The following is a 23,884-nucleotide window of genomic DNA, read 5'->3' on the forward strand; positions in this document are numbered from 1 at the left end:
CTACAAACTTGATGAACAGTGTGTCTACTTGTATAAAGTTGGTGGACCTGTCACCTGTTGGCTTGTCTGATTCAGTAAACACATGTTCTCAATTTGTTGCATCTAGAACTTAATTTTGTAACAGTAGTTTTAAATTTTTGAATAAATTACCTACCGGATGTTACCGGGTACATGTCGTTTTTTTATGTTAGGTGCTCCAGAGTGGGTACTGCATGTGGGATACAAGTATTTTTTTTTTTTAAATGGGCGTGTCAGGAGTAATGCACAGAGTTAATCATCACTTATCTTGTGTCCACAGCTTTCTAAGACGTACGGTCCGATCTTCAGTGTCCAGATAGGCATGACAAAGTCAGTGGTGCTATGTGGTTGTGAAACTGTCAAGGATGCGCTCATCAACCATGGTGATGTATTTGCTGACAGACCTCTGTCTCCCGTGGTAGCGAAAATTTTAAAAAATTATGGTAAGCTGGTTTTCCTTAAATGCTGCCTTGCCATCCCTAAAAAAAAAAAAAAAAAAAAAAAAAAAGATGAGGTATGGAGCTGTGCCTGTGCCAGAAGCTGATGGCTCTAAAAAACTCTAATCAGATATTTAGTGCCACAGGCAATAGCGACTATGGCATATAAGAAATTTAACAGAATTGGGGAGCTCACGCTATTTACTCATTGTCAAGAGGTCCCAAGCAGCTTCTCTGGAAAGTTGTTTTATTTTTCCTTTCTGTCCTATCATTTAAAAAAAAGAAAATCAGTTTTTTTAAATTTAAGATTATTTATTGTAGAAAATTATGTTAACAAACACTAATAAGAAAAAATCCATAAAAAATCATTGGAAAGGTAACTCACCAAAGCCTGACTGATGCACTGGCAGGATGCAGCAGAACCCCATTGATAAAGGTTGGGGCAGCACAAGTGCATTCCACTGATGAGGACAGCCAGTAACCCATTGTGGTCTGGCTGCCCAGTGGAAAATTATGTTAAAAACATATCTCCTGTAAGATGAAAAGCACTTGCAAAAACTGTAGCGAGGCTAGCCAATTTATCAAAATCTGTAGGCAAAGCCACTGAACTGCCTATTGGGACACAAAATGTAAAGCTTCTCATACTTTTCCCTATCTGTAGACTAGGTAAATAGAATGAAGCCAAACTGAAAAATCACATTTGATACGCCAGTTCTGAGGTGCTGTCTCAGCTCTTCACGACATCCAGGCCTCTCTTGAACCCCTTGACGGAGTTCGCCATCACCACCTCCTCAGGCAAGGAATTCCAGATTCTCACTGCCCTAACAGTAAAGAATCCTCTTCTATGTTGGAGGAAAAACCTTCTTTCCTTCAGACGCAGAGAATGCCTGCTTGTAATATCAGAATGGGAGAAAGGATCTCCTGAAGCATTTGTGATCGTAATGGGGGACTTTAACAAAGGAAAACTCAACCTGGATCTCCCCAAATTTACTCAACATATAAACTGCTTCAAGAGAGAGAACAATACGCTTGATCACTGCTATACTGTCTTAAAAGGGGCCTACAGGGCAGTGAGGAGAGCAGCAGTGGGCTTTTCAGATCATTGTCTAATTCATTTAATTCCAGCCTACAGGCAAAGGTTGAAAACATCCAAACCTACAGTTTATACAAAGAAGACATGGTCTGAGGAGGCAAAATTGCAACTGCAAGCATGCTTTGAATGCACGGACTGGGAGGCATTCCAGGAAACATGCTCGGGTCTGGATGAATGGGTTGATGCAGTGTCCTCATATATCCATTTTTGTGAAGACACGTTTATTCCATCCAAATCTGTCCACTTTCGGGGAAACAACAAGCCGTGGTTTACAAATAAAGTCAGGTTGATCCATAAGAGAAAAGAGGAGGCTTATAAAGCAGGCGATATTACTGAATTCAAGAAACTTAGGAACTCGCTATCTAAAGAGATCAAGTTAGCCAAACACGAGTATGCAAAGATTCTGGAGGAAAGGTTCTCATCAAAAGATACTAGATCTGCATGGAGAGGATTAAGAGAGGTCACCAATTATAAAAGCCACCCCACTATAGTGAACCCCAGCAGAAGTCTGGCAGCAGAGTTAAATGAATTCTACTGCAGATTTGAGGCAAGCTCTACACACAGTGGCTATTCATCTCTAAGCTCCTCAGTCTGTTCATATAAAGATCATTCATTGTGCAACACCCAAGTAGTGATCTCCGAGGCAGAGGTGATACGCATCCTGAAGGGACTTAAGGTCAAAAAGGCACCTGGCCCTGATGGTGTATCTCCAATGTGTCTGAAAGTATGTGCTACCCAGCTTGCCCCTATACTGACAAATATATACAATGTGTCACTGAAAGAGTGCGTTGTACCTCAGTGTTGGAAAAATTCCACAATTATCCCTGTCCCCAAGAAAGTGGGATCCTCTGAGTTGAACGACTATAGACCAGTAGCACTCACATCTGTAGCTATGAAAGTCTTCGAAAGAATTATGATGTCCCACCTGATAAAATTCACGCAGAAGCTATGGGACCCGCTTCAGTTTGCCTATAAGGAGAATCGTTCGGCAAACGACACTGTCAATCTGGCACTGAAGTACATTTTGGATCATACAGATGAACTGCACTCATATGTCCGGATTCTTTTCATGGACTTTAGCTCAGCGTTCAATACCATTGATCCGAATTTACTTCATAAGAAAATGGTAGCTCTTGGAGTCCCTCTCAACTTATGCTTGTGGATTTATAACTTCCTGACAGCCAGGATACAGAGTGTAAAAGTTGGACCATTCACTTCGGACACCTTGGTCACAAACATCGGGGCACCTCAGGGGTGTGTTTTGTCCCCGTTACTGTTTTCTCTCTATACGAATGATTGCATCTCTTCAGCAGACTCAGTAAAAATCTTGAAATTTGCCGATGATATGACACTGATTGGTCTCATCAGGGGAAATGCTGAAGACTTGTATCGGAGTGAGGTGGAAAGAATATGTGACTGGTGTAAAGCCAATAATCTTGTACTCAACACTAAAAAAACTGCTGAGATGGTTGTGGATTTTAGGAAAGATCAACATGAGATACTTCCAATCTACATCCATGACGAAGTGGTTCTTAGGGTCACAGAGACCAAATTCCTTGGTGTTATCATCTCTCATGATCTTAAATGGGGGAAAAACGTGGATGCTGTTATAAGAAAAGCACAACAGAGGATGTTCTTCCTGCGTCAGCTGAAAAGATATGGTTTGTCTAAGAATCTGCTGATCTTATTCTTTAATGCTGTCATCAGATCTGTGATTTGTTCCTCTCTGATAGTCTGGTATGGGGGAGCCACTGCGCATGACAAACTCCGCTTACAAAGGACTTTCAGAACAGCAGAGAGAATTATAGGCTCCCCCCTGCCTAAAATCCAGGATCTTTATGATAAGAGTATTCGATCTCACGCATTGAAAATTTCATCCGATCCCTCTCACCCGGGACACTCCTCATTCCAACTACTCCCTTCAGGACGTCGCTTCAGAGTCCCCAAATGCAGCACCAACCGCCATATGAACAGCTTCTATCCACTCTCTGTTCAACAATTAAATCGTCATGTGTAGACTATATACTGTATCTGTCTTGTTAGATGTTACTTGTTGTATCTGTTGTTATATATTATGTTGCCTCTTTGTCACAAAGAATTCCTTGTATATATGTAATATGTACTTGGCGATAATAAATTTGATTGATTGATTGATTGATTGTAACCGTCAAATTACTTGGTATAAACAGATGTTTGGAGAGATATTCGTATTGTCCCCTTATATACTCATACATGGTTATTAGATCGCCCCTCAGTCATCCTCTTTCTAGACTAAATAATCCTAAGTTTTCTAATCTCTCTGGGTATTGTAGTTCCCCCATCCCCTTTATTAATTTTGTTGCCCTCCTTTGAACTCGCTCTAGTTCCATTATATCCTTCCTGAGCACAGGTGCCAAAAACTGTACACAGTACTCCATGTGCAGTCTAACCAGAGATTTGTACAGAGACAGTATAATGCTCTCATCATGCGTATCCAGACCTCTTTTAATGCACCCCATGATCTTGTTTGCCTTGGCAGCCGATGCCTGGCACTGGCTGCTCCAGGTAAGTTTATCATTAACTTGGATCCCCAAATCCTTCTTTATGTCAGATTTACCCAGTGGTTTCCCATTTAGTGTGTAATGGTGATATTGATTCCTTCTTCCCATGTGTGTAACCTTACATTTATCTTTGTTAAATCGCATCTGCAACCTTTCAGCCCAAGTTTACAACTTATCCAGATCCATCTGTAGCAGAATACTATCTTCTCTTGTATTGACTGCTTTGCATAGTTTTGTATCATCTGCAAATATCGATATTTTACTGTGCAAACCTTCTACCAGATCGTTAATAAATATATTGAAGAAAATAGGTCCCAACACCGACCGCTGCGGTACCCCACTGGTCACAGCGACCCAGTTAGAGAATATACCATTTATAACCCCCCTCTGCTTTCTATCACTAAGCCAGTTACTTACCCATTTACACACATTTTCCCCCAGACCCAGCATTCTCATTTTGTGTACCAACCTCTTGAGTGGCACAGTATCAAACGCTTTGGAAAAATCAAGATATACCACATTCAATGACTCACCTTGGTCCAGTCTATAGCTTACCTCTTCATGAAAGCTGATTAGATTGGTTTGAGAGGAGCAATTCCTCATAAACCCATGCTGATATGGAGTTAAACATTTATACTCATTGAGATAATCCAGAATAACATCCCTCAGAAACCCTTCAAATATTTTACCAACAATAGAGGTTAGACTTACTGGCCTATAATTTCCAGGTTCACTTTTAGAGCCCTTTTTGAATATTGGTACCACATTTGCTATCCACCAGTCCTGTGGAACAGACCCTGTCTCTATAGAGTCCCTAAATATAAGAAATAATTGTTTATCTATTACATTACTCAGTTCTCTTAGTACTCGTGGGTGTAATAAATGTTAGATTTTTTTTCACCACTTGAATAAAAAAGAACCTATACATGTTTAATATCTACGAACTCGTAATGACCTGGAGAATCATAATGGCGGGTCAGTTTTAGCATTTAGTGAACATGGTAAAAAAAAAATAATTGTGGAATTGCACTTTCTTTGCACTTGGAAGTTTTTTCTCGTTTTTCTGTACACTATATGGTAAAATGAAAGGTGCTGCACAAGTACAAATCATCCCACAAAAAAGAAACCCTCACTTTTCATATTGATGGAAAAATTAAAAGATATGGCTCTGGGAAGAAGAGGAACAAAAAACAGAAACGTAAAAACAAAAATGGGCTGCGGCATGAAGGGGTTTAAGAGGTATTCTCATCTCATACACTCATGAAACGTCCACAAGATCTCATCAATGGGACCTGCATCTATCTTGAATTCAGGCTACTGAGGTATCCCATTGTCAATGGGGATATGTCCCGACTTTCCATGCATTTGTACCATGCATGATTTATTTGGACCGCTGCGCTGAAAACATGGTGCAAAGGAGCCCTATTCTCGAGACAGATGTGGATTTTGTTAGTAATGCACATATACATATTTATGGCAAATCATGGGATATGGAGCCATAAAGGTCACTGATAACAGTTCATGGAGCCATACAGTATCCTTGTATATCGCCAATTACCATTCAATTTTTGTCATTAATTGGTGCCTCTTGAGGAGTGTTCTGTAATATAGCATCAGCTATATCCACCATTTGTGGTATGTCTTTTGGGGGTGATTTTATCTTCAGTAGAGAAAAAAGCTCTTAATTTATAGGAGTTTCATGGAAAAAAAGATCCTTTAAAGGGGGTTCTTTTTGCAAAGTGAAAACAATTTCTTCATGACCATCCCCAAAGATGTCCGATCAGGCACTGTTTATTAATTTAATTAATGAGAGCCCCTCTGGGGAACTCCACTATAATTAGTAGAGTGGGTGGTTGCCACAAAGAGTGACTAGACCAAGCTCGATGGTGAATGGACAGACAGTCCATTATAGACTCATTTATATCTCAGAGTGGTTCCTTGTGGACATATCATAATTGGGAGTCCTGTTTTTAGCTAAACACATGTCCATACAGGATATCGTTGCACCTAATATTACATATGAAAATAACATGAACTCATTGCATTCAGGTGTTGTCTTTTCGAATGGAGAGAACTGGAAAATCATGAGAAGATTTGCACTCTCCACACTACGAGATTATGGAATGGGAAAGAGAACCATAGAAGACAAGATCATCGAGGAGGCTGAGTGTTTAGTGCAGAAGATGAAATCATATGAAGGTGAGATGATCATTTCTATCTTAGTGTAATGATGGAGGACTAATGACAGTAATGTATGGCAGCAAGAATGAAGGGAATTGAGAGCGCCTGGGGCTCAGTACAAAATCTTGAAGAGTCCATCATAAAAAGGACCTTTTGGGCTCCTTTAACCTGTTCACAAACTTGGACATAGCTATACCTTAAGGTTAATAAGTACTTTCCGACCTTGGACGTATGAAAATATCCTATCTTTAATGCAGCACCGGGCTGTAACAGCATCAATCATAGGCTGGAAGGACAGTGTCATCAGGACCAGCTCTAATTGTTGCATTCAGATGATGACGTAGGTTACAACAATCGGAGTGCACCGACTCTATCTGACCTTACTGTGACCGTTCTACACTTACTCATTCTCTGGTTAATGGTCATGTGTTAATATACACTTACATTGTGCATACACAATAATTTACTTTCTCAGTTCAGACTCCAGTTTTTTACTTACTCATTCTAGCTTCAGAGATGTGCAGAGCAGTCATACTGCGGTCATGTCAGGCTCTGCTGGGCCTTGAGGTACTACAGAAGTTTTGAAGCCTGTTCCATCACTCCTGGTGTTGCTGCTGCTGTTCCAGAAGGAAGAAATAAGAAGTTCCTGATCTATTCTTGATCAATTCCATAGGTGGAAATCTGCACTGTGGTTTGATAAGTCAAAATGTGAGATTTTGGATACTGACAGCAATGTTTTTGTGAGATACAGAAAAGGTGAGCAAGTGGTTTCTACATGTGTGTGGCCACTAGTGATAGGTGAGCATGCTCGGCGAGCATCATGCTGCTCAAGGGTCGCGGAGCGGCGCTGGAAGAAAACACACCTGCCAGATGACTTCACTACTTTCAAATAAGCTACACTTGCCTTCAAATTAGCCCTCACCTCTGCTAAACAGACCTATTTCACAAACCTTGTATCTTCATTATCCCACAACCCCAAACAACTGTTCAGCACATTTAACTCTTTCCTCCGCCCACCACTGCCACCTCCATCTCCCCTCATCTCTGCAGAGGACCTTGCCACCTACTTCAAAAACAAGATTGACCAATCAAGGCAAACCTTTACTGTCCCACCACCCCAACCACTCCACATACCAGACCTCTGCACTTCCCTAATAACCTCCCTCTCCAACATCACTGAAGGAGAGTTTAGTCACCTCCTTTCCAAATCACACCTCACCACCTGTGCACTTGACCCCATCCCTTCCCACCTGCTCCCCAACCTCACTAACATGATCATCCCAGCCCTAACCCATATCTTCAACCTATCCCTATCTTCTGGTACCTTCGCCTCTGCCTTCAATCATGCCACCATCACACCCATCCTCAAAAAATCAAACCTTGACCCAACTGCTATGCCCAGCTATCACCCCATATCACTGCACCCGTTTGCTTCCAAACTCCTTGAACAGCATGTCCATGCTCAACTTTCCTCCCACCTCTCATCTAACTCCCTCCTTGACATCTTGCAATCTGGCTTCCGCCCCCACCATTCCACTGAAACTGCCCTGACCAAAATTACTAATGACTTACTCCCAGCCAAAGCTAACAGACAGTTCTCCATCCTCCTCCTTCTCGACCTGTCCTCTGCCTTCGACACAGTCGACCACTGCCTACTGCTACAGATTCTTTCTTCCCTTGCCATCAAAGACCTTGCCCTGTCCTGGATTGCCTCATACCTTTCTGACCGCACATTCAACATTTCCTGTTATGATTGGGTCACCGAGGAGGAAAGCAAGACCAAGCTAAGCCACAGAAAACCAGAGAGGTTGGTAACTAAGCAGATTGCAAACCCCTGATCCTATCCACACAACTAGCAGTAGCCATCGAGCGTACCTACGATGATCCTAGACGCCTCGACACAGCCGGAGAACTAAATAAGCCTAAAGCAAAAAAGGGGAAATCTAAACTGCCCCAGAGCAGACCCCAAAGGAATAGATAGCCCCCAAACATATATTGTCAGTGAGACAAGATGAAAACACAAACACAGATAGGAAAATAGACTGAGCAAACGATGGGGCCCACACTAACTAGACAGGACAGGAAAGGAAAGACTGTCTGCAATCACGCAAAAAACCCTGCAAAAAATGCCCAACACATCTGATAGAAAAATACTGAAGTCACTAGACTTCGCCCACTATATCAGCACTCTGGTATATTCTGAAAGCAGAGCAAAAAGAGGTCAATCTAATAAGGGACAAAAACAAACTGGCACAAGCAGTAACATAAGCATGGAAATTCAGCACAGCCGGAGCTGGCTGAACCCACAAAGCTGAAATAGACAAAACCAGATCAAATGTGAGCAATAGCAAAAGAACACTTAGCTGAGCATGCAGGGACTGAGCTGGTAACTAAGACCTCAGTAGGCAGGAAAAAATCACCAGCAGGGATAGAGGGAGTCGCCTGTCTTAAATCCAGTCAGAAACTCCAGATCTCCAGTCATCCTCCTCATTATCAGGTGGCAGGCCTCTGTTAATTAGATCAGCTCCATTACCTTCAGTAACCACCAGAGGGAGCCCGGAAAGAGAACTCGTGACCCCTCTGTCAATATAACCAGCTCCACTACCTTCACTAGTAACCAGAGGTAGGCCAGAAAGCGAATTCACAACAGTTTCCCACTCCCACACTACCTCCTCTTCTCGCCTTCTCTCTGTTGGATTCCCCCAAGGCTCTGTCCTGGGGCCCCTGCTTTTTTCCATCTATACTCTTGGCCTAGTTCAACTCATAAAGTCCCATGGCTTCCAGTGCCACCTGTATGCGGACAACACTCAGATCTATCTATCTGGCCAAGATGTCACCTCTCTGATGTCCAGAATCTTGGAATGTCTATCAGCCATATCCTCCTTTTTCACCTCTCGCTTCCTAAAACTCAATGCAGACAAAACTGAGCTCATTATCTTTCCTCCATCTCATGTATCTTCCCTACCTGATCTATCTATTATGGTAAACAGCATCACGCTCTCTCCCGCACCTGAAATCCGCTGCCTCGGAGTAACTCTCGACTCTGCCCTGTCCTTCAAACCACACATCCAAACTCTTGCCACCTCCTGTCGCCTCCAACTCAAAAATATTTCCAGAATACGTCCCTTCCTCAGCCCTCAATCTACTAAAACTCTTGTACATGCCCTCATCATCTCCCGCCTTGACTACTGCAACACTCTCCTCTGTGGCGTCCCTGCTAATTCTCTTGCACCACTCCAGTCTGTCCTCAACTCTGCTGCCCGACTAATCCACCTCTCTCCTCGCTACTCCCCTGTCTCTCCCCTCTGCAAATCCCTCCACTGGCTCCCAATTCACCAACAAATCGAGTTCAAACTACTAACACTGACCTACAAAGCCATCTACAACTTATCCCCTCTCTATATCTCTGAACTTGTCATGCCGCCGCTGTATACTCACCCGGCCTCCACTCCCGCACCACAGCCCCCTGCTGTTCAGCAGCCACGGTGGCCCCTACTGACAGGTCCGCTGCCGACGGCATCTCTGCATGCAGTGCGCATGCGCCGTACGCTGCGGCCGCACCTCCCTCCTGTCACTTGTGCTCCGGCGGTGCCCTGGCCCAGAGCACCGCCGGACCAGTGGCAGACCAGGCAGGGGTATATCAGGCCGCCCTCCTTTGACGGAGGCGCCTGATCTTCATGCTTGGTATCACACTGGGCCCCTGTTCCATCGTACACTCGCTTGTCTCCTGAAGTCCTGCCTTCCGTGTTCCTGCTCCGTCCTGCTGTCTGTGTCCCAGTTCCGCAGTCCTACTCCTGTGTTCCTGTCCCGTCCTGCCATCTGTACTCCAGTCCTGCAGTCCTACTCCAGTCCTGCCTTATGTGTTCCTGCTCCATCCTGCTGTCTGTGCTCCAGTCCTGCAGTCCTACTCCAGTGTTCCTGTCCCGTCCTGCCATCTGTACTCCAGTCCTTCAGTCCTACTCCAGTCCTGCCTTTCGTGTTCCAGCTCCGTCCTACTGTCTGTGCTCCAGTCCTGCAGTCCTACTCCGGTGTTCCTGTCCCGTCCTATCATCTGTACTCCAGTCCTGCAGTCCTACTCCAGTCTTGTCTTCCATGTTCCTGCTCCATCCTGCTGTCTGTGCTCTACTCCCACAGTCCTACTCCGGTGTCCCTGCTCCGACCTGCCATCTGTGCTCCAGTCCTACAATCCTACTCTGGTCCGGTCTTCTACAGTCCCGTGGTCCTACTGCAGTCCGTTCTGAGCCGCCCCTCTCGATACTGGCTATCGTGGTACTCGAACCCCTGGGCCTGCTCCTAACGATCCCTGTATAGGGGTCGGCGCCACCTAGCGGCTCGCCCGGGGTCCCCTCGGTGCCACGATCCAGAGGGTCCACTCCTGGAGATTATCCTCACCTGAATATCCATGGTAACAGTACTAATCTCCCAATATCTTCCCTCACGTAATTCTTCGATCCTCCCAAGACCTCTTACTCTCCTTCACACTTATTTGTTCTTCACACAACCACCTCCAAGATTTCTCCCAAATATCCCCTATCCTCTGGAATTCCATGCTTCAACACGTCCGATTATCCACCACCCTCAGATCGTTCAAACAGAACCTGAAAACCCATCTTTTCAGGAAAGCCTACAGCCTGCAATAACCATTCTACCGCCTCACCACCGCTCGAGCTGCCGCCTCAAAACCACTAGAGCTGCTTGCACCCCCGACCTTCTGTCTCTTCCCCACTATCCCATAGAATGTAAGTCTGCAAGAACAGGGTCCCCTCCCCTCTGTACTAGTCTGTCATTGTAAATCTGTTTACTGTTAACGATATCTATAACTTTGTATGTAACCCCCCTTCTCATGTACAGCACCATGGAATTAATGGCGCAATATAAATAAATAATAATAATAATGAGCGAGTATACTCGTTACTCTGGTTTTCCCGAGCATGCTCGGGTGATCCGAGTATTTTGGCGACATAGCTGCATGATTTGTGGCTACTAGACAGCCTGAATACATGTGTGGAATTCCTAACAAAACAGGCAATTCCCTCATGTATTCAGGCTGTCTACTATAATACAGCTGTGGTGACAAACACTAAATCTCTGAGCACGCCAGAATACTCGGAGGACACCCGAGCATGCTTGGGAAAACCCGAGCAACGAGTATACTCGCTCATCACTACTCGGTACACAATCGAGTATCTGGGTACTTAGACGCCATGCTCGTTTCCCTGTCCTACATATTTGGGCCTGATTTTCAGCCATTAAACATACGGGGACTAGCTGCTAATCACAGTAATGCCATAGCCTTCTTGGTTAACGGCATTACTGTGATTGGCTGGCCACCTAGCGTTATCGGGTTTATATAAGAACATGTTACTTGCACTGTACCCAGAAATAGTGTAGTGAGTAAGGATGAACAAACATGCTTGGTGATACTCGGATATCATGCGAGTATCTGAGTGCTTGGAAGTGCTCAGCACTTGGCGAGTATTAGCCAGTACTCGAATTTGAAGCTGGAATTTCCACCCTGAATGTTTGGTACCTGTTACACGGTCAATAAACATGCTGGGATTGCCTGCCAGTCACTGCAATGCAATAGCCATGTTAGTAGTGACATTACTGTGATTGGCTGGCCGCAAGCTCGGACTGGCCCATAGGGGAGCAGGGGAATCCCCCGGTGGGCCCCTGTGCAAATTTGGGCCACAAACCCATGGTATCGGCAGTACTTGGCATAATTCACTTGATTCACTGTGCACAAAAAAAGCAGCATCTCATCATTCATTAACCAAACTACCCAGTGTATTATTGTATAGAGATATAGGTACATTTGTGAAAGAGGGTAGTGTAATAATGCTATGCAGGTGAAAAATGGGCCCCCAAAGTCAATGTTACTGGTGGGCCCTTGGCACCGCAGTCCGACACTGGCTGGCCGTATTATTACATCATCAGGAGTTATAAAAAGGACAGGCGCCCCCACACTCAGCGCACTGACAGCTTAGGGACAGTTCTTGGAGGGACAGAGTGTTGTCCAGGATTGTGTGTGCAAAAATTGAGTTATCTAAGTCATCTAGTGTTAATACTGGTGCTGGTGCATTTTATTGAATGAAATAAGTGTTTGATCACCTACCAACCAGCAAGAATTCTGATTCTCACAGACCTGTTAGTTTTTCTTTAAGAAGCCCTAATACTCTGCACTCACTACACAGGTCTGCGGCTAAAAAGCTGTTTGATTATTTTCATATAATTTCTATATATTTTGGTCTTTTGATACTGAAAAAAATGTTGAAAAAAATCTGAAAACTCAGGACTTGTTTCAAACCTATAGGTTCTTCTGTAAACTCTGGTGTGAATCATCAGCAGGCGGCTTATTTTCTTTCCTCATCAACATCAATAGGAACTGTGTGATTGGCTGGTGGTAGTCAGGTGGTTAGTGACATAATGACAGTTTATTTTGCTTTCAAGAAACTTGCATTGGAATTCCATTCATCAACCATGTTTCCCCAAATTAGACTTATGGCTTTACGGAAGTGTATTAATTCACCTGACCGTTTGTTTCATTCATGGTGAATATACAATGTTGAATCAAAAGCTGAATATTACTAAGACCTGGAGATCAAGATAAAGTTTGAGCGCCTCATAAAGTGTGCAAATGGTGTGTTGAGGACCTCTGAAATTTTTTCAAAGGTAAGAAAATAGCTTTCTGTTATGGGTTTCCTATGATATGGCAAGAGCAAAAGAACTAATGTAACAACTGTTACTTTTGTTCATGCAATGTAGAAGGGTTTAATTCCAAATGGAAACGTTCCATTTCACACCCCAATCTTCACTCTGCAACTCATTCCATCCCCCATGGTACAGATATACCAGAATCCAAGGGTCCTGCTATCTTAGAAGAGATTCCTATCTCCGATGAAGGTGGAATCATACCTGTACCAGATGACGAATCAAGTTCTGACTTTGAAGATGATACAAGACCAAATTTTTTAAATCAAGGCTCAAAAGCAGGAATTTAACTTTTAATGAGTGTCTTTATCATGGTTCAGACATTGTGAAAAGCAGTTTGTTCCTTACTTCGTCCAGGAAGACAACTTGGTTTATTGCGTCGATGTTGAAGGTTTGATGGGTCAATTCAAAATCCAATATGATTCAGCACAATGACATCTTTTTATAGAATGTTCAAAAAGAAGTTTCAAAGCAGTTTTACTCCACAAACGAAGTCTTTACACTTCCATCCCTGTAGGTCATTCCGTACACTTGAAGGAAACCTACGAAAACTTGGAATTGGTTCTTCGTAAACTTAAATATGAAGACCACGGTTGACAAGTGTGTGGGGATTTGAAGGTCTTGTCCATGCTGCTCATGCAACAAGCTGGGTATTACAACTACCCTTGTTTTCTGTTTCTGTGGGGCAGTCAAGACCCACAAAATCACTGTACCAAGAAGAGTTGGCAGCCGAGAGTGCTCACAGTCTGTAAAAAAAAGGACCTCCAAGAAACTTTGGTACCTCCCTATAAAATTCTTCTTATTTTTATAAGTCTATTTTCATTCATTTTGCGGTATTGCCTTATTTAACATAGTTACCTAAATAGTCAGGAAAAATGATATCCTACAAGACGGAGGTCATTTTCGGATTCAGCACACCAAAAAATATAAAGATTATGTGGAATAACCAAAACAGCCCTTGAAATTTTATTTTTTTGCAGACCTGTGTTATCTATACACAAGGGTGAGGACGAATCCAAAACACAACTAGCAGTCATAATAAAATTGCTTTATTAGAGTGGTAAGGCAAGGCACAAATATAACGTGCTATAGAGCCATAAAATCAAAAACAGCAGATAAGGACACAGAGGCCTATGTTGCCAGTACTGCACTTAGAAATACTCATAATTACATGGCAAAAGTATATACCATACAGTATAACAAAAGCCTAACAGCTGATATTACCTAATATAGAGCCAATAATATACTAATGGGTGGCCAAGCTGAATGGCAGTGAATCCAGGCAGCAGTCAGAGATGCATATTCATGTGAACAATATATATTACCTGAACACAATGGCAGATGGCAAGCGAGGGGTCCCTGTGTCCGCCCCAACGCGCGTTTCGGAACACCTTCGTCAGGGGGCTTTTGTTATACTGTGTGGTATATACTTTTGCCATGTAATTATGAGTATTTCTAAGTGCAGGACTGGCACATGGGCCTCTGTGTCCTTATCTGCTGTTTTTGATTTTATGGCTCTATAGCATGTTATATTTGTGCCTTGCCTTACCACTCTAATAAAGCAATTTTATTATGACCGCTAGTTGTGTTTTGGATTCGTCCTCCCCCTTGTGTTATGTATAATATTATAACTGGTCAACTATAGTCCTTGGGTATACATGCTGGTGGTATATTGTCTAATATTATATTAGCTGATTACATCGGATTTCCCCACATGTCATATAAACCGGGTTTTACTACCCTCTCTATTGGTTTCTGTGTTATCTGTAGTATTTTCACCTGTTTGAACTTGTTTACTGTGTAAAAGACAACTGTCCACACACAATCAATCACACTCCAACCTCTCCACATTGGCAAAGACCCAAGAACTGTACAAGGACACCATGGTCAAAATTTTAGACCTGTAGAAGGCTGGAATGGGCTGCAGGACAATAGGCAAGCAGCTTGGTGATAAGGCAACAACTATTGGCACAATTTATAGAAAATGGAAGAAATGCAAAATCACTGTCAATAATCCTCGATCTGGGGCTCCATGCAAGATCTCACCATGTGGGGTAAGAATGATTCTGAGAAAGGTCATGAATCAGCCCAGAACTACACTGGAGGACCTGGTCAATGGCCAGAAGTGAGCTGGGACCTCATTCTCAAACAATATCATTGGTAACACACTGCGCCATCATAGATTAAAGTCCTGCAAGGCATGTAAGATCACCCTGCTCATGTCAGCACATGTCCTGGTCCTACTGAAGTTTGACAACGACTATCTGGATGATCCAAAGAAGGCATGGTAGAAGGTCTTGTGGTCAGATGAGACCAAAATAGAACTTTTTTTGGCACAAACTCCACTCGCCATGTTTGGAGAAAGAAGAAGGATGTGTACAGCCCTAAGAACACTGTCCCAACAGTGACATATGGTGGGGGAAACAACATTTTTTGAGGTGCTTTTCTGCAAAGGGGACAGGATGATGGCACCATATTAAAGGGAGGATATATTGGGTGATGTATTGCAATATTGTTGCCAACAACCTCCTTCCCTTAGTAAGAGCATTGTAGATGGGTTGTGGTTATGTCTTCCAGCATGACAATGACCTGAAACACACAGCCAGAGCAACTAAAGAGTGGCATCATAAGAAGTATTTCAAGGTCCTGGAGTGGCCTAGCCAGTCTACATACCTGAACCTTACAGAAAATATTTGGAGAGAGCTGAAACTCAATGTTGCCCAGCGACAGTCCCGAAATCTGAAAGAGCAGGAGAAGATCTGTATGGTCGAGTGGGACAAAAACTATGCTGCAGTGTGTGCAAACTTGGTCAAGAACTACAGGAAAAGTTTGACCTCTGTAATTGCAAGCAAAGGTTTCAATACCAAATATTAAGTTCTGTTGTATGACATACTTAATGTTAGGTGTCGGGTTCCTGCAACTGCACAGCAGGAATCCAGAGCGTTGCATTCAACTGTCTCCTATTCTCCACTGACTGCTCAGGAGCCTGCACAGCAATCCCGGTGGTCCAGATGCCCTGCTCAGACCAGCTCTGTGGGTCTGGCTTTTGCTGCCACCTCTGGGCCAGCAATAGCAGCGCAGGCTGCTCAGCAGCAAGTCACTCCAGAGGCGAAGTCCTCCCGTCGCGCTACTGGGCATGCACACGAGACGATCTCCCATTGGAGATCGGGAGTCACATTCTCTGGTCCTTCTCGTGATCTGATTGGTCCATCTCAGGGATCTGGAAGCTTCCGGAAGGTCCCAGCTATAAAAGGTTTGCATGGCCGCTCGGCCATGCGCTAGTATAGACTCTACTTGCTATCTGTGTGAATGGTGATGGATGCATGAACCTGCGAATGACTCATTAAGATCCCCTCCCTCTGATATTACGTATGTGGATAGGGACTTAGTCATAGAGTCAGAGCCAGTCAGTGGCACACTAAAGGCTACAGATCACATCACCACAGAACTAGCGTCCAACAGTGCGCCCCTCTCGGGCATTGTCGTGTAGCGGCTGTGTCAGTCGCCGTGCTGCAGTTAGCAGCACTTGTGGGCGTCCGCGGTAGCGACACCGCACGCACGGTAGGTCTAGACGGACTCTGACCCTCTGCCTAGGGCCCAGCTCCTGTGACCATATACTGTACGTGCACTTCTCTAAGACCTGTGAGTCCAACAGGCTCAGTATTTATGTTAATGCCTCAGGCGTCTCTGTGAAGCTAACAGAGTACGCCCAGTGCACACCGGGTGACGTTCAACCCGTGTGCGATATACCGCCATATTTAATGTCCACCATTGTCTAGCAGCAGTGTTAACACCTTCTGCATGGTGGACCCTGGGCGGCGAACGCACTTTCTATTATTTAATATTTAGTGCGTTCCGCCATCCCTAGCATTATACTAGCGCCAGGGTCTGGCTAGTAATGGCGGACCTGCAGCAGCTACGGCAGTACATTCGGCAGCTGGAGGGCAGGTTGGCGGCTATCGAGAGCTCCACCTCAGCTGCGAATGCTACAGTGGCCGCTGCCCAGGCAGTCGCAGAGGCTGTCTCGCGTGTGCCCACATCCACGCCTGTGCTGACATTGTACCGCCTCCCATTGCCCGATAAATTTTCTGGTGACAGCGCCTCCTGCAGGGATTTCGTGAGCCAGTGCTCTCTCCAGCTTGAGTTACTAGCCGCACGATTCCCTACAGAGTGGGATAAGGTGGGGTTTGTCGTCTCCCTCTTGTCGGGCAGGGCACATGAATGAGCCACGCCGCTGTGGGAGCGTGGTGACCCCGTGGTTCTGAGCGCTGCTCAGTTTCTAACCTCTCTAAAACAGGTCTTTTGGGACCACGGGTCACTCACGACACCTCTCTCCAGGTATTAGCTCTAACACAGGACTCCCTCTCGGTCAGCCATTACGCCGTCCGTTTTCGGACACTGGCTTCCGAGTTGGAGTGGCCTGATAAGGCACTCGTCCCTGTGTTCTGGAGGGGTTTGGTGGAGCATGTCAAAGATGCTTTAGCTACCAGGGAGGTTCCCGTAACTCTGGAGGAGCTGATTGCTATCTCCACCCGCATTGATCTTCGTTATACTGAGCGCGGGTTGGAGCAAGCTCAATCCAGACAGAAGGTTAGGTTGGCTCCTACCTTCTCTGTACCTCTTGAACCCACGGAGGTGTCTCGCACCGGTCCTAATTCGAGTCCGGCGCGAAGCTTCGCACGCTGTTACCAGTGTCGACAGTTTGGTCACCCGGCTAGCTGGTGCCCGCAGCGCTCAAAAAACGAGCACGTACCATGGTAGTAGGTGGGGGTCTAGCTGATATGAAACCCTTTTCCCCAAAACCAGTATTCCGAGGGACGTTAGATAGCGAGGCTACCACCTGGGAGGTAGAGGTCACGGTGGATTCCGGGGCAGAAGGAAATTTCATGTCCTCGTCCTTCGCCCAAAAGAACGCTATTCCGCTGGTACTACTGCCGCATCCCATGACCATCAGGGTGGTTAACGGTGCGCCTTTACCGTCTCAGGTTACCCACCAGACAGCTCCCCTAGGTCTCTCAATCTCACCACGATACCTTGTCCCTGTTCATTTTGCTAGATGGCATCGACCAGGTGCTTCTCGTAGTTCCCTGTCTCCGTTTCCATTCCCCTCATATAGATTGGTCTTCAGGGAGTTTACTGGGTTGGAGCAAGGACTGTGAGGGAAGGTGCATGAGGGGCAGTGTTCAAGTAGCCTCCACGGAGGTGCCCGCGGATCTCTCCGTGCTTCCTAGACACTATCGGCAGTACACGGACGTCTTCTCCAAAAAATCAGCGGAGACGCTTCTGCCGCACAGTCCTTACGATTGTCCGATAGACCTATTGCCAGGCGCAGAGTCTCGTAGAGGCCGCGTGTATCCTCTGTCCCTTCCAGAGATGGAGGCTATGTCACAATATATCCGGGAGAACCTGGCAAGAGGGTTTATCAGAAAATCGGTGTTGCCGGCTGGTGCAGGGTTCTTCTTTGTGCAGAAGAGTGGAGATTTGCACCCCTGCATTGACTACAGAGGTCTCAACACAATTACAGTGAAAAACAAATACCCTCTCCCTTTGATCTCTGAGTTGTTTGACAGGTTGCGAGGGGCCCGGATCTTTTCGAAATTGGATCTATGGGGGGCATACAATCTGATCCGCATACGCGAAGGAGACGAGTGGAAGACAGCCTTTAATACCAGGGAAGGCCACTATGAGTATCTGGTCCTGCCCTTTGGCCTCTGTTATGCGCCTGCTGTCTTCCAGGACTTCGTAAATGACGTTTTTCCTGATATGCTCTCTACCTCAGTGGTGGTCTCTCTGGATGACATCCTCATCTTTTCTCCAGGTTCGACCTCCCACTGGAGAGACGTCTGCAAGGTCTTCGACCGTTTGCGGGCAAATTCTCTCTTCGCCAAGCTGGAGAAGTGCCAGTTTGAGCAGGCATCCTTACCGTTCCTAGGCTATATCATCTTGGCCCAGGGGTTGGCTATGGATCCTGCCAAATTGCAAGTGGTAATGGACTGGCAGGAGCCCCACTCTCTAAAAACGGTGCAGTGCTTTTTGGGGTTCACTAACTATTACCGCCAGTTCATTCCCCACTTCTACACACTGGTAGCTCCTTTGGTCGCTCTCACCAAGAAAGGAGCCAATCCTAAGGTTTGGTCAGAGCAGGTCTCCACGGCCTTTTCGTCTCTGAAAACTCATTTTGCTGGTGTGCCTATCCTCCACCGATGTGGATAAACCCTTTATCCTAGAGGTAGATGCCTCATCCGTCAGTGCAGGAGCAGTTCTTTTTTAGAAGGATGCTCAATGTCGGAAGCATCCCTGCTTCTTCTTCTCAAAGACCTTCTCACCGGCGGAGAGAAACTACTCCATCGGGGACAGGGAGTTGCTGGCCATTAAATTGGCTTTTTCCGAGTGGAGACATCTCCTGGAGGGAGCCTGTTTCCCCTTTCAGGTGTACACTGACCATAGAAACTTGGTCTATTTACAAACCGTCCAGCACTCGAACTCTCGTCAAGCTAGGTGGTCGCTCTTCTTCTCCCGCTTCTGCATCACCTTTCCCTATCTGTCTGGAGAGAAGAACGTCTGTGCGGATGCTCTCTCTCGCTCGGTGGTCTCAGCGGAGGAAGAGAAGGCTGAGCCTTGGCTAATTGTCCCCACTGAGAGCTTGAGGACCGTGGCCCCGGTCGCTCTTGAGGCAGTACCGCCGGGTAAGACCTTTGTCCCTCCTCGCCTGTGACCAGAGGTCCTCGCGTGGGCTCACACGTCCAGGGTGGGTGGTCACTTTGGCAATAAGCATACCACAGAACTCCTGTCAAGGTCTTATTGGTGGCTGCACATGGCTCAGGATACTAAAGAGTACATTCAGGCATGCGTCTCTTGTGCTCGGAACAGGCCCTCTAGACAGAGGCCGGCTGGGTTACTGTATCCCTTGCCTGTGGCAGACAGACCCTGGGAGATGGTCGGCATGGATTTTGTGGTCGGTTTGCCCAAATCTGTTGGCAGCACAGTCATCTGGGTGGTCACCGATCATTTTTCTAAAATGGTGCATCTGGTGCCATTAGCGCGGCTGCCTTCCGCTCGTAGTCTCGCCGCACTGTTCATAAACCATGCATTTTGTTTGCACGGTAAGCCAGACAAAATAGTCAGTGACCGAGGTCCCCAATTTGCATCTCCATTTTGGAGGGAGCTCTGCAGTCTACTCAGTATCGAGCTCAATTTGTCCCCCGCATATCATCCCGAGACGAACGGGTTGGTTGAGAGAGCCAATCAAACTCTGGTCACATACCTGCGACATTTTGTCTCTGTCAGGCAGGATGACTGGGCATCCTTACTACCGTGGGCTGAATTTTCCCTGAATAACGCAGTGGCTGATTCCACTGGTCAGACGCCGTTCCTTCTTAATTACGGCCAGCATCCGCGCGTCCCCGTCCCGATGCCAGTGTCTTCCACTGATTCCAAGGTGGCAGACTGGGCAGTGGAGGCTCGCGACATTTGGGATCACACTCAGGATGCCATTCGAGTCTCTAAAGAGAGAATGAGGGCGTCCGCCGACACACATCAGCGCCCCGCTCCAACCTTTGCCCCTGGTGACTTGGTGTGGCTCTCTGCCCGAAATATCATGCTACGGGCCGAGTCCTCCAAGTTCGCGCCGCAATACATCGGTCCCTTCAAGGTCCTAGAGCGGATCAGCTCAGTGGTCTACCGTCTGGCTCTGCCACCACACTTGGCCATCTCTGACGTCTTCCACGTGTCCCTTCTCAAGCCTGTTCACATCTCCCGGTTTTCCGAGTCGTGTGCCGTGACATCTGACTTGTCTTCGGACGAGTTTGAGGTCAACGCCATTGTGGGACGCAGGATTGTGCATGGCAAAAAGTTTAATTTGGCGGACTGGAAGGGTCATGGTCCTGATGCCCGGACCTGGGAACCAGTGGAGAACATCCATGCCCTGCTCTTGATCACGGCATTTGAGCGTAGCGAGGCTCAGAGGGGAGGGGGCCCAAGGAGGGGGGTAATGTTAGGCGTTGGGTTCCTGCAACTGCACAGCAGGAATCCAGAGCCTCGCATTCAGCGGTCTCCCATTCTCCACTGACCACTCAGGTGCCTGCACAGCAATCCCAGCATTTCAGACGCCCTGCACAGACCAGCTCTGTGGGTCTGGCTGTTGCTGCCACCTCTGGGCCAGCAATAGCAGGGTAGACTGCTCAGCAGCAAGTCACTCCAGAGGCGAAGTCCTCCCGTCGTGCTACTGGGCATGCTCACGAGACGATCTCCCATTGGAGATCGGGAGTCACATGCACAGGTCCTTCTCGTGATCTGATTGGTCCATCTCAGGGATCTGGAAACTTCCGGAAGGTCCCAGCTATAAAAGGTTTGCATGGCCGCTCGGCCATGCGCTAGTATAGACTCTACTTGCTATCTGTGTGAATGGTGATTGATGCATGAACCTGCGAATGACTCATTAAGATCCCCTCCCTCTGATATTACGTATGTGGATAGGGACTTAGTCATAGAGTCAGCGCCAGTCAGTGGCACACTACAGGCCACAGTTCACATCACCACAGAACTAGCGTCCGACTCAGGCATTGTCGTGTAGCGGCTGTGTCAGTCGCCGCGCTGCAGTTAGCAGCACTTGTGGGCGTCCGCGGTAGCGATGCCGCATGTACGGTAGGTCTAGACGGACTCTGACCCTCTGCCTAGGGCCCAGCTCCTGTGACCATATACCGTGCGTGCACTTCTCTGAGACCTGTGAGTCCAACAGGCTCAGTATTTAAGTTAATGCCTCAGGCGTCTCTGTGAAGCTAACAGAGTACGCCCAGTGCACACCGGGTGACGTTCAACCCGTGTGTGATTTACAGCCATATTTAGTGTCTGCCATTGTCTAGCAGCAGTGTTAACACCTTCTGCACGGTGGACCCCGGGCGGCGAACGCATTTTCTATTATTTAATATTTAGTGCGTTCCGCAGTCCCTAACACTTAATTTCTGTAATGAATTGAAAATTAATTATGGAAAAATCATACAATATAATTTTCTGGATTTTTTTTTAGATTCTGCCTCTCACAGATGAAGAGTACTGTAAAAATTACAGACCTCTCCATTATTTTAAGGTGGAAAAATTGGCAAAATGGCCAGTGTATCAAATACTTATTTTCCCCATTGTTACACTCCAAAAATAATTGAAATATTTATCTGGATTCCATTAATAATCCATAGAGTATTATGTGCTTTGTTTTACATTTCGGTGGTATATAAAACTCCAAAAAAGTGTTGAAAAATGTTTCTGGATTCAATTAGTAATCCATAGAGTATTACATGATTTGTGTTACATTTTGATGGCATATATAATTGCTCTCAGTGAGAGAAACAAAATAGAAATCTTGTGGGTAAGATACCTTTTAATGGCTAACAAATAATAGTAAATGATGTTACAAAGCAAGCTTTCTGGACTGCTTACGTCCCTTCATCAGGCTGCTTAAACAAAATATTTGAAGAAACCTTATTTATATACAGTTTAAAGCACATGCTGGTGTGATATATGGACATTTCAATAGACAATACAATTTCAATAAACAAATACTGAGCTTGAAGAGAGAATCCTTAATTAGGTATGATTATACCATAGGTGTGAAAGTACTGTGAGATCAAAGGGCTCTTTGGAGGAAAATGCTCAGATATGGTAATGGGCCATTAAAACCTTCTGACAAATTGAGTCCTGTGTGAATAGAATCAAAGATTGTAATGAATTTGTACTCGCACACCCTCCTGTGTTTCTGTGATATAAAATTGCCTTTTAAAATGACAACTTATATACCATTTTGATGGTATATAACACTCAAAAAAAGCATTAAAAAATATTTATGGAATCAATTATTAATCTGTAGAGTATTACCTGCTTTGTGTTACGTTTTGGTAATATATTAAACTCTAAAAAAGCATTGATTTTTTTTCCTGGTTTTAATTAATAATCCATAGAGTATTACATGCTTTGTGTTACATTTTGGTGGCATATACAGTGGGGCAAAAAAGTATTTAGTCAGTCAGCAATAGTGCAAGTTCCACCACTTAAAAAGATGAGAGGCGTCTGTAATTTACATCATAGGTAGACCTCAACTATGGGAGACAAACTGAGAAAAAAAAATCCAGAAAATCACATGTTTTTTTTTCATTTTATTTGCATATTATGGTGGAAAATAAGTATTTGGTCAGAAACAAAATTTCATCTCAATACTTTGTGATATATCCTTTGTTGGCAATGACAGAGGTCAAACGTTTTCTGTAAGTCTTCACAAGGTTGCCACACACTGTTGTTGGTATGTTGGCCCATTCCTCCATGCAGATCTCCTCTAGAGCAGTGATGTTTTTGGCTTTTCGCTTGGCAACACGGACTTTCAACTCCCTCCAAAGGTTTTCTATAGGGTTGAGATCTGGAGACTGGCTAGGCCACTCCAGGACCTTGAAATGCTTCTTACGAAGCCACTCCTTCGTTGCCCTGGCGGTGTGCTTTGGATCATTGTCATGTTGAAAGACCCAGCCACATTTCATCTTCAATGCCCTTGCTGATGGAAGGAGGTTTGCACTCAAAATCTCACGATACATGGCCCCATTCATTCTTTCATGTACCCGGATCAGTCGTCCTGGCCCCTTTGCAGAGAAACAGCCCCAAAGCATGATGTTTCCACCACCATGCTTTACAGTAGGTATGGTGTTTGATGGATGCAACTCAGTATTCTTTTTCCTCCAAACACGACAAGTTGTGTTTCTACCAAACAGTTCCAGTTTGGTTTCATCAGACCTTAGGACATTCTCCCAAAACTCCTCTGGATCATCCAAATGCTCTCTAGCAAACTTCAGACGGGCCCGGACATGTACAGGCTTAAGCAGTGGGACACGTCTGGCACTGCAGGATCTGAGTCCATGGTGGCATAG

The 23,884-nt window shown here is 45.5% G+C and overlaps 1 protein-coding gene across 2 annotated transcripts in view; it reads left to right on the top strand.

Annotated features, from left to right (window-relative positions):
* LOC141098553 (cytochrome P450 2C14-like) overlaps nucleotides 1–23,884 on the top strand; it is a 141,973-nt gene that overhangs the window by 40,042 nt on the left and 78,047 nt on the right. For both annotated transcript variants that reach the window (XM_073586443.1, XM_073586442.1), the window contains exons 5-6: nucleotides 299–461; nucleotides 6,138–6,287. In XM_073586443.1, the coding sequence (XP_073442544.1) occupies nucleotides 299–461; nucleotides 6,138–6,287 (313 nt within the window). The remainder of the gene's footprint in view (nucleotides 1–298; nucleotides 462–6,137; nucleotides 6,288–23,884) is intronic.

The sequence above is a fragment of the Dendrobates tinctorius genome, unplaced genomic scaffold (assembly GCF_039654945.1).
Source record: "Dendrobates tinctorius isolate UK_male_01 unplaced genomic scaffold, ASM3965494v1 ptg000093l, whole genome shotgun sequence".
Classification (NCBI taxonomy): Eukaryota; Metazoa; Chordata; class Amphibia; order Anura; family Dendrobatidae; genus Dendrobates; species Dendrobates tinctorius.